The following is a 13289-nucleotide window of genomic DNA, read 5'->3' on the forward strand; positions in this document are numbered from 1 at the left end:
GTTGAAAAAAAATTAAAAAAAAAAAAAAAAAAAAGAAATCAGGTAGATCCTGGGCCCTCTTCCCACCCTGGCCAGCCTCTGACAGAGGTGAGGTGGGGTCACTGAAGGGTGAGACCCTAGAGCACCTGGCCTGGCCTCACCCAGACCGCCTTGACCAGACTTCTGCTGCCCCTGGGTCTAGAAGGTGGATAAAGAGAGCCTGGGATTAGTGGGAGGGAAACCCCTCCCCCAGTGAGCTAGGACACCTGAGCAGGGCCCAGTGGCACTGTCCTCCACTCCCCTGCCCCCACAAAGTCCACTAGTGAGCCTCCTGGGCTTGCATCAGAGTGAGATACAGAGGCATTGCTCAAGGTGTGGGCACAGTCCAAAAACCTCAAGCACTGTTGCCTCAATGCCAGGGCAGGAAGGACTCAGCTGAGAGGGCCTTTGGGTCACTGACTTCCTCCTCACCCACCTTTTCCTCCTAGGTTCAGGCCCGGTCACAGAGAGAAGGGGCTGTGTGGGGCAGCCCCCTCTCCCAGCCCCTGCAGCCTGCGTGATGGCTAGACCTCCTTGTGGGATCCTGGGGAAGTGGGAAATGTCAGCACTGCCGCTCCCATCAGTGAGGCTGGAATGCAGCCCCTTCCCTGCAAGGGGGCACTCCTGGGCTCCCGCTGGCATCTCGGGGGTCTCAGGAGGGCTCCATGCTGGCTCCTGGCCGGTGACGCGTGCTCGCGGCTGCATCCAGGACCGTGCAGAGCCAAGAAGTGAACACGGTGGCTTCCCTAGACGGTCACCTTTTCTCAAATGTTTGAGGCACACACCCTTTATTGACATAATGGGCCTACAATATTGTATTCGTTTCAAGTGTCTATCGTAGTGATTCAGTATTTTATACATTATGGAATGATCCCCATGATAAGTCTAGTTACCATCTGTCACCATAGAGCGTTGTTAGGATATTATCGACTGTGTTCCCCCTGCTGTACTTTTCGTCCCCATGGCTTATTTATTTTATAAGTGGAAGTTTGTACCCCTTCATCCCCTTCACCTGTTTCACCTGCCCCCGCCCCCCTTCGCTGCTCTGGTAACCAGCCGTTTGTTTCCTGTATCTATAAGTCTGTTGCCGTTTTGTTTTGTTTGTTCATTTGCGGTTTTTTTTATTCTATATATAAATGAAATCCTACTGTATTTTCTTTCTCTACCACGTTTCACTGAGCATAGTATTCTCTAGGTCTATCCATGTCTTCACAATGGCAAGATTTCATTCTTTTTTGTGGCTGAGTAATATTCCATTGTGTCTATAGACCCCATCTCTCTCTATCCATTCATCTATTGATGGGCACTTGGGCTGCTTCCATAATTTGGCCGTTGTAGAACAATGCTGCTGCTCACATAGGAGTGCATGGATCCCTTTGAATTTGTGTTTTTGTATTTTTTGGATCAACACCCAGGAGTGCAATTACTGGATCATATGGTAGTTCTATTTTTAACTTTTAAAGGAACTTCCATACCATTTTCCACAGTTTACATTCCCAACAGCGCACAAGCTTTCCTTTCTCTCTATATCCCCACCAACACTTACTGTTTGTGCTTTTGATTTTAACCACTCTGACAGGTGGGAAGTGATATCTCATCGTGGTTTCGATTTGCATTTCCCTGATGACGAGTGATGTTGAGCATCTTTTCATGTGCCTGTTGGCCATTTGTATGTCTTCTTTGGAAAAATGTCTATGCAGGCCCTCTGTCCATTTTTTAATCAGGTTATTTGTTTTGCTAAGTAGTGTAAGTCCTTCCTACATTTTAGATATTAACCCCTTCCTGGATATATGATTTGCAATTATCTTGTCCCATTCGGTAGTTGTCTTTTTGTTTTGATGATGGTTTGCATGAAAAGCTTTTTAGTTTGATATAGTCTCGTTTGTTCATTTTAGCTTTTGTTGCCTTTGTCCGAAGAGACTGAGCCAAAAAAAATAAAAATTGCTAAGTTAACATTTAAAAGAAAGAGAGAGAGGGGAAAGAAAGAAAGAGAGATGAAGGAAGGAAGGAAGGAAGGAAGGAAGGAAGGAAGGAAGGAAGGAAGGAAGGAAGGAAAGAAGGAAAGAAGGAAAGAAGGAAAGAGAGAGAGAGAGAGAGGCACCTGGGTGGCTCAGTCAGTTAAGCGGCTGCCTCTTGATTTCTGCTCAGGTCATGATCTCACAGTTCATGAGATTGAGCCCCACCTCAGGCTCCACACTGACAGCACAGAGCCTGCTCGGGATTCTCTCTCTCTCTCCCTCTCTCTCCACCCCTTCCTCACTCTCACTCTCTCTTTCTTTCTGTCTCAAAATAAATAAACATATTTTAAAAAGAAAAAAAGTGTTGCTCTTATATCAAAGAGCTCATTGCCTATGTTTTCTTCTAGGAATTTTATGGTTTCAGGCCGTATTTTATGGATTAAAGTCTTTAATCCATTTTAAATTTCTTCCCATTGTATATTCTTTTTTAAAGTTTATTTATTTATTTTGAGAGAGCGAGCAAGTGAGTGAGCATGTGGGGGAGGGGCAGAGAGAGAGGGAGAGAGAGAGAATCCCAGGCAGGCTCTGCAGTGTCAGCACAGAGCCTGATGCAAGGCTAAAACTCACCAACCATAAGATCATGACCTGACCTGAAGTCAGAAGCTTAACCAACTGAGCCACCCAGTTGCCCCCACTGTATACTCTTGCCTTCTTTGTTATAGATTAATTGACCACATATGCATGGGTTTTTTTCCTGGGCTCTCTGTTTTATTCTATTAATCTCTGTGTCTGTTTTTATGTCAGTACCACATTATTATGAGTACTATAGCTTTGTAGTATAGCTTGAAACCTTGGGGATGATACCTCCAGCTTTGTTCTTTTTTCTCAAGATTGCTTTGGCTATTTGGGGTCTTTGTGGTTTCATACAAGTTTTAGGATTCTTCTAGTTCTGTGAAAAATGCCTTTGGTATTTTGATAGGGATCACATTGAATCTGTAGAGTGCTTTGGGTAGTACAGACATTTTAACAATATTAATTCTTACAATCCATGATCATGGTATGTCTTTCCATTTTTTCATGTCATCTTCAATTCCTTTCATCAGTCTTAAAGTTTTCAGAGTACAGGTCTTTGACTCTGGTTAAAGTTATTCCCATGTATTTTATTCTTTTTGATGTAATTGTAAATGGCATTGTTTTCTTAATTTCTCTTTCTGATAACTTGTTATTAGTATACAATTTATGTATGTTCATTTTGTATCCTGTGACTTTTCTGAATATATTTTTCAGTTCTAATAGTTTTTTTGGTAGAGTCTTTGGAGTTTTCTCTATATAGTATCATGTCATCTGCAAATAGTAACAGTTTTACTTCTTCCATTCCCAGTTTGGATGCCTTTTATTTCTTTTTCTTGTCTAATTGCTGTGGCTAAGACTTCCAATATAGGTTGAATAAAAGCAGTAAGAGTGGACATCCTTGTCTTATTTCTGACCTTAGAGGAAAAGAGCCTTCAGCTTTTCACCACTGATATTAGCCATGGGGTTGTCATGTATAGCCTTTATTATGATGAAGTATGTTCCTTCTATACAACCTTGTTATGAGTTTTCATCATAAATAGATGTTAAATTTTGTCAGATGCTCTTTTTGCATCTATTGAGGTTTTCATATGATTTTTATCCTTCATTTTGCTAATGTAGTGTATCAGGTTGATTGATCTGTGGATGTTGAACCATTCTTACATCGCTGGAATAATTGCCACTTGATTGTGGTGTGTGATCCTTTTAATGTATTGTTGAATTCGGTTTGCTAATTGAGGATTTTGGCATCTATGTTCATCAGGTATATTGGCCTGTCATTTTCTTTTCTCATGGTCTGTTTGCCTGGTTTTGATATCAGGGTACTCCTGGCCTCAAAAAAAGGAATTTGGAAGCATTCCTTCCTCTTCAATTTTTTTAGGATAATTTGAGAAGGATAACTACGAACACTTCTTTAAATATTTGGCAGAATTCACCTGCAAAGCTGTCTGGTGCTGGACTTTTGTTTGGAGGGAGTTTTAAAATTACTGATTCATTTTTATTACTTGTAATCGGTATATTCAGATTTTCTACTTCATGATTCAATCTTGAAAGGTTGCACGTTTCTAGTTTTTTCGTTTCATTGATCTTGCTGTTGTTGGGTTTTTTAGTCTTCATTTTATTGCCACTCTGATCTTTATTTCTTCCTCTTACTAAATTTGGGCTTTGATTGATCTTTTTTTAGTCCCTTTAGGTATAAAGTTCAGTTGTTTATTTGGGATGTTTTCTTGTTTTCCGAAGTACATCTGTATCACTATGAACTTTCCTCTTAGGACTGTTTTTGCTTTATCCCTTAGATTTTTTTTTTAATTTTTTTTCAACGTTTATTTATTTTTGAGACAGAGAGAGACAGAGCATGAATGGGGGAGGGTCAGAGAGGGAGACAGAATCTGAAGCAGGCTCCAGGCTCTGAGCTGTCAGCACAGAGCCCGACGCGGGGCTCGAACTCACAGACCGTGAGATCATGACCTGAGCCGAAGTCGGACGCTTAACCCACTGAGCCACCCAGGCACCCCTGTTAATATTTGTTTTATACATTTGGGTGTTTCTATGTTGGGGACATAAATCCCTACCACTATTGTTAATGAAAACTAACACAAACACATTATGGAGAAGACTGTAAAATCTGTATGAGCTTTCAAAGATAACATGAGAGATTGTGAAGGTATTTCCTTCTCTTTTTTGAATGTTTTATTTTATTTTTTGAGAGAGACAGAGTGTGAGCGGAGAAGGGGCAAAGAGAGAGGGAGACACAGAATCTGAAGCAGGCTCCAGGCTCTGAGCTGTCAGCACAGTCGAACTCACAAACCATGAGATCGTGACCTGAGCCCAAGTCAGACACTTAACTGACTGAGCCACCCAGGCACCCCTTTGAAGGTATTTCCTTCTTAAGACAGACACTTCAGAGTATACCTCAAAGTCGGTGCAAGTGCCCTCTCCACTCCGGTAGAAAAGTTTGAGAAATGTTAAAATAATGCATTTCCCCTCTGTGTGTGATTACTGTTTTAATAAAGATTCATCGAGGGGTGCCTGGGTGGCTCAGTTGGTTGAACGTCCAACTTTGGCTCAGGTCATTATCTCCCGGTTTGTGGGTTCAAGCCCCGCGTCAGCCTCTGAGCTGACGCTCTCTCTACCCCTCCCCCATTCACACTCTGTATGTCTCTCTCACCCTCTCTCTCTCTCAAAAATAAATTTTAAAAATAATAATAATAAAAATAAAATAGGGACTCCTGGGTGGTTCAGTCAGTTAAGCGTCCGACTTCGGCTCAGGTCATGATCTCCCAGTTCGTGAGTTCCAGACCCGTGTCAGGCTCTGTGCTGACAGCTCAGAGCCTGGAGCCTGCTTCTGATTCTGTGTCTCCCTCTCCCTCTGCCCCTCCTCACGCTCTGTCTCTCTCTCTCTAAAATAAATTAAAAAAAAAAAATAACAAAAATAAAAAGATTCACTGAGACTCTAAGACCCAGATGAATGCTTCCCTGATAGTGGGATTTATTCCACATGACTTATGACAGCACACCAGAACCCCAGAACGCTTGAACTGGAAGGGACTTTAGATATAAAATCAGGTTCTTTATTAACAGAAAAAGTCCAGAAAGGAGATGTGGTATGCCCAAGGTCACAGAGCTCTATCTCAAGGTTGCCAACCCTACCTGCTTGGGAAACAATTTTAGCAACCACATGACCCCCACCTCTCCCAGCTCCATAGCCGCTCAGTGAACCCATTGCCTCCTCAGAGGCAGTGACAATCTTCTCGGCTGTAGGTCTACTGCTCTCTGTCTGTCTCCCCACAGGGGTTTCCAGAGCCACCCAAGGTAGGTTTCAAAGCCCCAGAAAAAAAGATGTACACAAGCTGTCTCCATCCAGCTTTTTGTATCACCTGCTTTCTATTCTCTGGCCTTGGCAATGGCCTAGTCATAGTCTCTCTACCCAGGCATTTTTGCATTATTATAACCTTATTATCTTCTATTAGTCACTGATTATGGTTTGTCTTAGGGTCCTGGCAGGAAACAGATGGCACACTTAGGGCTCCTCTGAAGCAAGTTTAAGGGGGGACTATGTACAGAGGGCTGGTGAAGCACCCATAGACCAGCAACTGCAGGAAGCAGCTACCACCCATGCATCCAGAAGGACAATGAGAGGAGGTGAGGTGACATGAGCCCAGGGAGAGCTAGAGCCATGGAAGGAGGGCCACCCAGCTGGAAAAACACAGCCACTGGCAGAACTGCAGTGAGGAGAGGAAGGAGTGTGGAAGAAATGCCCTCACCCCTCTTTCTTCCCTCCTCCTGGCTTTTTCCAGGACTTCCTGTTTCTAAAACCCCTCTGTAAGCTACATGGCAAAGGAGCCCAGATGAAACAGTCTACAGGGAACATCCTCCCAGGTGGGGAAGCAGAAAAAGGAAGGGGGGCAGTGCAAGGAACAGAGAATACCAGCACGTGGCTAATTTCTTTCTCCCATTTATGTACTCTGCTTGTAAAGTGCCACATCAATAATTTCTCTCTGTTTCTTGAGCGCTGATCACTGAGTTCCAGCTGGCTGGATATTTTGTGTGGTCTTATTAGACCAAGCATCAGCCAGAAATGGCCAATTACAGGACAGCATATTGCAGAAAATGTTCTTACAGTGAAGTCATATTCTGTGAGCTTTCTTTTTCATGGTTCAACAAGTTCTGCCAATTTAATTGCCCCAAACCCAATGTCTTTCTTCTTAAACATGCTGAAATTAGATATCTCTTCCATTTACGTGAACAGTGGGTGAATTTTAATATTGTATTGGGCTGAGAACATCACATTCTTAACTTTCGTGATCTAGCAGGAAGCCCAGGATCAGTAAGGCCCTGGCCCAAACAAAGCTGTGGGCTAGGGGATTGGTTACTGGGATTCATCTCATATGTCAGTTTGAATCACTAGATCGCTGTGCTGACAAGGATTATGAAGTTGCATCTCAGCAGTGCCACAATTGATTAGTGATGTCTGTCATGGGCATAGACAAAGGAGCAGTGATGTAAGTGCCATCTTGGACCTAAACAGTTACCTAGCTCGGCTTTTGGTAGCCTCTGTGATTTCCTCCTCTACCAGCCTGTGACTTTCCACCCTCTCATCCTTCTCTCTTTCTCTCACCATATTGTATCACGCTAAGTGATCCCAGCCTAGGAGAATATCCAGCTGGCTCCACTGGTCAAACCGTCTTACCCAACTGAGCGAGGAACCTGACCGTATTGTTCTCCACAGGCCACCACTCATGTGTACGTGACCATCGTGGATGAGAACGATAATGCACCTGTGTTCCAGCAGCCCCACTACGAGATCTTACTGGACGAGGGCCCAGACACAATCAATGCTAGCCTCATCACCATCCAGGCACTAGACCTGGATGAGGGGCCCAATGGCACAGTTAACTACGCCATTGTCGCAGGCAACATCATCAACACCTTCCGTATCGACAGACACACGGTCAGCAGCTGATGGCGGGGTTTAGGAGGAGGTTCAGCTGGCTAAAGGGGTTAGAAGGGACCTTAGTGACATCATGGGAGATGGGAGCAAAGCAAAGATGGGAGTCTGGAGGAAACTTGGGGGGGGGGGGAGGGGCATCCAATGCAGAAGGAGGCAAAGCTTGGGTGGGATGGCAACAAGGGTTCCCCATCCTGGCCAGGATGTCAGAACATGCCTCCTGGGGTGGTCTGAGGGGACCGCATGAAGAAGCTGGTCCCCGGGGTGCCCCAGATCCACCACCCATTGATCCACCCTGTCCCCTCTCTTATCCCCCCAGGGCATCATCAGTGCTGCCAAGGAGCTGGACTATGAGATTAGCCATGGCCGCTACACTCTGATGGTCACTGCCACGGACCAGTGCCCCATCTTATCTCACCGCCTCACCTCTACCACCACGGTGGGTGGGCGGGTGGGACAGAGCCTCAACTTGGGGAGGACAGGGCCCAGAAAGATTGTCCGGGAGAAACACCTAAATCCAAGAGCCCTATCCTGGTCTTGGCAACCGAGCCGAACTTGATGTGTGACTGAGGATCTTACTGAACTTCTCTGTGTGGCTGCATCTATCAGACAGATCGTGACACCTGCCTTCCTCCCCTTCATGGGAAGAGCGCAAACTCTGGCCAAACCAACAGAAGCTCCTACCCCTGCTCTCCACTTCCTAGCTGTGTGACGCTGGGCAAGTCAGTTAACCTCCCTGAGCTTCGCTTCACTCCTCCATAAAAGGGAGATAATAAAAACTGTCAGGGTGTGGGAGGGACAGATGAGACCATGGGGAATGACCACAGTGCAGCAATAAATAAAGGTTGGAGCGTAACTATTAATAATGTGATGATGAAGCCCATATAAAGGCTTTAACAATGATAGTAACTCATCCACAGACATAGCTTAAAAGGCCTTCCCCCATCCACGATCCCTGAGGATTTTGGCATCAACCCGATGAGACAGGGTTATCAGATCCACTTCACAGATGAGAGAACTGAGCTCAGCACAGGGCTGGCTGGGATGCAGCCCCAGCTAAGTTTATCCACCATCTCAGGTGCTTGTGAACGTGAACGACATCAATGACAATGTGCCCACCTTCCCCCGAGACTACGAGGGGCCATTTGACGTCACCGAGGGCCAGCCGGGGCCCCGAGTGTGGACCTTCCTGGCCCATGACCAGGACTCGGGCCCCAACGGGCAGGTGGAATACAGCATCGTGGACGGAGACCCTCTGGGTGAGTGGGGCCTGAGCCGGGCATGGAGGGCGACACAATCCGGGGGCCTCTCCCCCCACCTCACTTAGGAGCCGTGGCCTTGCTCTCTCTGGGCCTCAGTTTCCCCCACCCATCAGATGGTGGAAATACTCTTCTCCCCACCCCTTCTTCATCGGGATATGTGAGAACATTCTGAAATCCGGGAACAGAGACTGGTAGCCTTGGAGGGTCAGAGACCCCTTTGAGAATCAGATAGAAAATGCCCCTGTGTCATACCCAGAGAAATAACTCCAGCACGGAGGGAGGACGAATATCCTTGCCCCAAACCATCAGGACCCCGTAGATGCATTCAGCACCCAGATTTTTCTGCACATCTTGTTACCATGAAGAGCCTTCACAGCTACCTCAGTGGTTGTCCTGGGGTGACGAGCAAGGCTTGCCCTGGCCAGAGAGGTTCCTCAAGTCAGTTTCCACTCGCTTCCATAGAGTAGGAATTCCAAATTTAAATGCCTGCTGGTGTCGGGCAGGAGACATACATGGGAGAAGGGGTCTAGGCAAGACAGTAGGGAGTAGCGGGGGCTGTAACAGCCTGCAGCCCAGCTCCTGCCAGCGTGGCCATGTCAAAATATGGGCCCAGAGGGGCGCCTGGGTGGCGCAGTCGGTTAAGCGTCCGACTTCAGCCAGGTCACGATCTCGCGGTCCGTGAGTTCGAGCCCCGCGTCGGGCTCTGGGCTGATGGCTCGGAGCCTGGAGCCTGTTTCCGATTCTGTGTCTCCCTCTCTCTCCGTCCCTCCCCCGTTCATGCTCTGTCTCTCTCTGTCCCAAAAATAAATAAACGTTGAAAAAAAAAATTAAAAAAAAAAAAAAAAATATGGGCCCAGAGAGGCCAGGTCTTCCCATTTTCAAAAGAAAAGCCAGAAGTCCAAATCTTTGCAAAACATCCTGATTTTTAATTGATCACGCAACAAATATTTATTGAGCACCTACCATATGCCAATCATATGCCAAGTGCTGAGGATACAGTACGGTACACAAGAGACCCAAATCCCCGCCCTTCTAGAGCATGCGTTCCAGTTGAAAGACACAGGCAATGAACATCACTGATTCAGGACCTGAAGGTGGATGTGGGACCTGCAGCTGTCAGTCAAGCCCGTTCCTCAGACCCTTCATACACCCTCATCCTCCCTGAAAGCCCCCACTTCCTGCAGAGGACTGCCTGGCCTTCCTTTCGGCGTCCCCCTAATGATACCAAGACCTGCCACGGATTCAGCACACACGAGGGGGACCCGGCCTTGTCTAGCCCCAGCTCACCCCTGCAAGTGGCACCTCTTTATTGGCCCATTTTCCATACGAGGACATCGAGGCAGGGCCCAGTAACCATGCCCAAGGGCACAAAGTAGTGAAGTCAGGATGCAGATGGAAAGTCTCTGCTTTTTTTTTTTTTTTTATGTTTTTATTTATTTTTGAAGGAGAGAGAGAGACAGAGCATGAGCAGGGGAGGAGCAGAGAGAGAGAGGGAGACATAGAATTTTGAAGCAGGCTCCAGGCTCCGAGCTGTCAGCACAGAGCCCGACGCGGGGCTCGAACTCACGAACTGTGAGATCATGACCTGAGCTGAAGTCGGACGCCCAACCGACCGAGCCACCCAGGCGCCCCGGAAAGTCTCTGCTTTTAACCCCTATCTCCGAAAGGAGTAGAATGGCATGAAGTTCCCTGGGGCCAAGCCACTGAGGATAATTTGTAGTGTGGGGGCCCTTGGCCCGCCCACCTCCCTGATCTTCATTCCTCGAGCTGATCTCATGGAGGTCTAGCCTGGGCCCAGTCCCCCAGAGCCTTAGACCTGCCCCCCCACCGCCCCGAGTTCTCAGGATCCCTTTCCTTCCTTCAAGAGGGCAGCTGGCTTTGGAGAGCGGGCAGGAGGCCATCTGTTCGCACATGGTCACGGGGCTGAGACAGGGCTGGGAAACCCCTAGAAAGGGAATCCCCAGTTCTCATGAGCCCTTGGAGTATCAGGCTCAGGAAATCCGGCTCCAACCAGTTTCCATTTCTCTAGGAGGGGGCGGCCTGTGAGGCTGCAGGTGGGCCACAGAGGGCTGTTACTGCAGTCGGAGAGGCAGGGGTGGTGAGTTTGGGTGGAAAGGGTAGGGAGAGGGAATGGCTGGGTGTTTGGGCCTTCACCCTCGCCATGCCCCTGTGCTGTGTTTCCAGAGCAAGTCAGTGCCCCGCTCTGGGCCTTTTCCCCCAGGTGTCAAAGGGAAAGTGAAAGGAAGTAGCTTTCTCTCTGTCCCCAGGTCCCGGGGGAGGGCACAGAGGCAGCCCCCCTTCCTCATGCTCGCCTCTGCCCATCTTCTCCATCGCCTTCCCTGCCCTTCTTCTGTCCACCTGGGCTCCCACCTGCTCCCCTCCACCCTTCCCCTCCAACCGCTCTCCGTCCTCACCCCTCCCTCCCAAACCTCCTGCCCTGATCCACTCTGATGGTGGTGTCGGGAAAGACCACCGTCCCAGGATGCAGCGGGCTGAGACCCAGAGCCCTGGATTTGAATACTGGTTCTGGCGAGAACTGCTATGGGAGCTTAGAAAAGTCGTCACACATCTCTGGGCTCTCAGTTCATTTTCTAAACGACACTCAATGGTCTCTGAGGTCCCTTCCACATCAGCCTGAGGATCTGAGGTTCTTGCTATAGACCCTCTCAGACATCTGCCCCCTCAGCCAAGCCAAAATAAGGACGGAAGCCAAAGGGCCAGCTGAGGGTTTTCCAGAACATCAGAGAAAAGAAGTCAGGTCTGACTAGAGGCCACGGGGTGGCCCCAGACCTGGCAGAACCCTGTGTTCTGCACACCACACACAGCACACCAGCTGTGGCTCGATACCAGGGCTGTAGGGAGAGCAGCTGGGGGCTTCCCTGCCCTCAGACCCTCCAGCTCTGTCCTGCCTCGGTGCCTCACCCCTAGCAAGGCGTTCCTTCAGTCCCCAATATCCGGTTTTCCGAGACATGGCATCTGGAAGACATTGCACGTTACAAAGTACCCGAGACCCTCGCTAATCAGTTTCTGATCAATAGTGATTTGGGTCAGTGGTGGTTAGAGGGTGCTTGTGTAGAAAGGGACCCCACTTTTTCAACACAACCCTCTTACTCAGGGTCAGTCCCTGCCCTGCACGGGGCCCGGGGAAAGAAACCAGCCTGGCCTCTCAGGCACGTTGGGCTATAAGCGGGCCCGTAAGCACCTGCACCCCTAGCCGTTCTCTGTCCCCCTTGCTCCCGCCCTGGCCAGCCCAAGCGAGGTTCCCTGTGGATCGGAAGCAGGGGACACAGGAGGACCCAGCCAGCTATCCCCCACCCCTGCTGAGGAAGGTTCGCTGGAGAAAGGAGGGAGAGGCCTGGGCTTTCCACAGCTCTTGGCCATTCCCAGCTAACTCCACCTCCCTTGGGCAACACCCAGGCGAGTTTGTGATCTCTCCTGTGGAGGGGGTGCTGCGTGTCCGGAAGGACGTGGAGCTGGATCGGGAGACCATTGCCTTTTACAACCTGACCATCTGTGCCCGCGACAGAGGGGTGCCTCCACTTAGCTCCACGGTGAGTTTTGGGGCCCCATTCCATTGGCTTCCCCTCACTGACCCCTTCACTGTCGATAGAGATTTCTATAAATGCCCACCCTGTACCCAGAGGCCACAGGCTGACCAGGAGCCAGTCCAGACCCTCAGGGCCCCCACCGGATTTGCCAGTGCCTCTTGGGGCTCACTGGGGCCTGGCGGCCGTGGCCATTCAGAGCTCTGCCCACCCAGACGGCCCGGCTTCCGCACCTGTCACTCTGCCATCGCCACCCGGCCCTCTGCCCCATCTCTGCCCCTTCGCCCATTCTGCTTGCTTCTTATCCTCACTTTCATCCTCTTGCCTTTTTTATTACCATTTTCCTCATCTTCTCCCTTCTCCGTGACCACCTTTACCTTTCCTTTGTCAATTACCATGGCCCTGACTCTCCTGCCCCATCTCACCCATCCCTTCCGCCTCTGCCACCATGTCTAACAGGACCTTCTCTTCCTTCTCTCTTCTCCCTCCCCGCCATGCCCCCTTTTCTCCTCATCCTGCACCACTTCCTCCTCTTCCCCATCGTGCCCCAGATGCTGGTGGGGATTCGCGTGCTGGACATCAATGACAATGACCCCGTGCTGCTGAATCTGCCCATGAACATCACCATCAGTGAGAATAGCCCCGTCTCCAGCTTCGTCGCCCACATCCTGGCCAGTGATGCTGACAGCGGGTGCAACGCCCTCCTCACCTTCAACATCACTGCAGGCAACCGAGAGCGGGCCTTCTCCATCAATGCCACGGTAGGGAGGCCCCCGGGGTTCCTCTGGGAAAAGAGGACCCTGCCCTAGAGGCTTTTCTGCTCCGCTATCTGGGCTCCTCCTGGTTCAATCTCCTCCCCAGGCTTCTGCCCTCTGCTGGGACGTGGGCGTCTCTGGCTGGTATGGAATCTTGGATTTCCAGCTAAGCCATCTCTGGGGTCCCTGTCATCCCCAAGGCTTGTCATGTGCAGAGATGGAGCCAGAGCCTG

The 13289-nt window shown here is 49.2% G+C and overlaps 1 protein-coding gene across 8 annotated transcripts in view; it reads left to right on the plus strand.

Annotated features, from left to right (window-relative positions):
- Positions 1 to 13289, plus strand: part of CDH23 (cadherin related 23) — a 418091-nt gene that overhangs the window by 379006 nt on the left and 25796 nt on the right. For all 8 annotated transcript variants that reach the window (XM_086679923.1, XM_086679917.1, XM_086679919.1 and 5 more), the window contains 5 exons: positions 7276 to 7497; positions 7814 to 7933; positions 8573 to 8753; positions 12174 to 12307; positions 12853 to 13062. In XM_086679923.1, coding sequence (XP_086536049.1) covers positions 7276 to 7497; positions 7814 to 7933; positions 8573 to 8753; positions 12174 to 12307; positions 12853 to 13062 — 867 coding nt within the window. The remainder of the gene's footprint in view (positions 1 to 7275; positions 7498 to 7813; positions 7934 to 8572; positions 8754 to 12173; positions 12308 to 12852; positions 13063 to 13289) is intronic.

Source organism: Puma concolor, chromosome D2 (assembly GCF_028749965.1).
Source record: "Puma concolor isolate L17-30 chromosome D2, mPumCon1.1.hap2, whole genome shotgun sequence".
Lineage (NCBI taxonomy): Eukaryota > Metazoa > Chordata > Mammalia > Carnivora > Felidae > Puma > Puma concolor.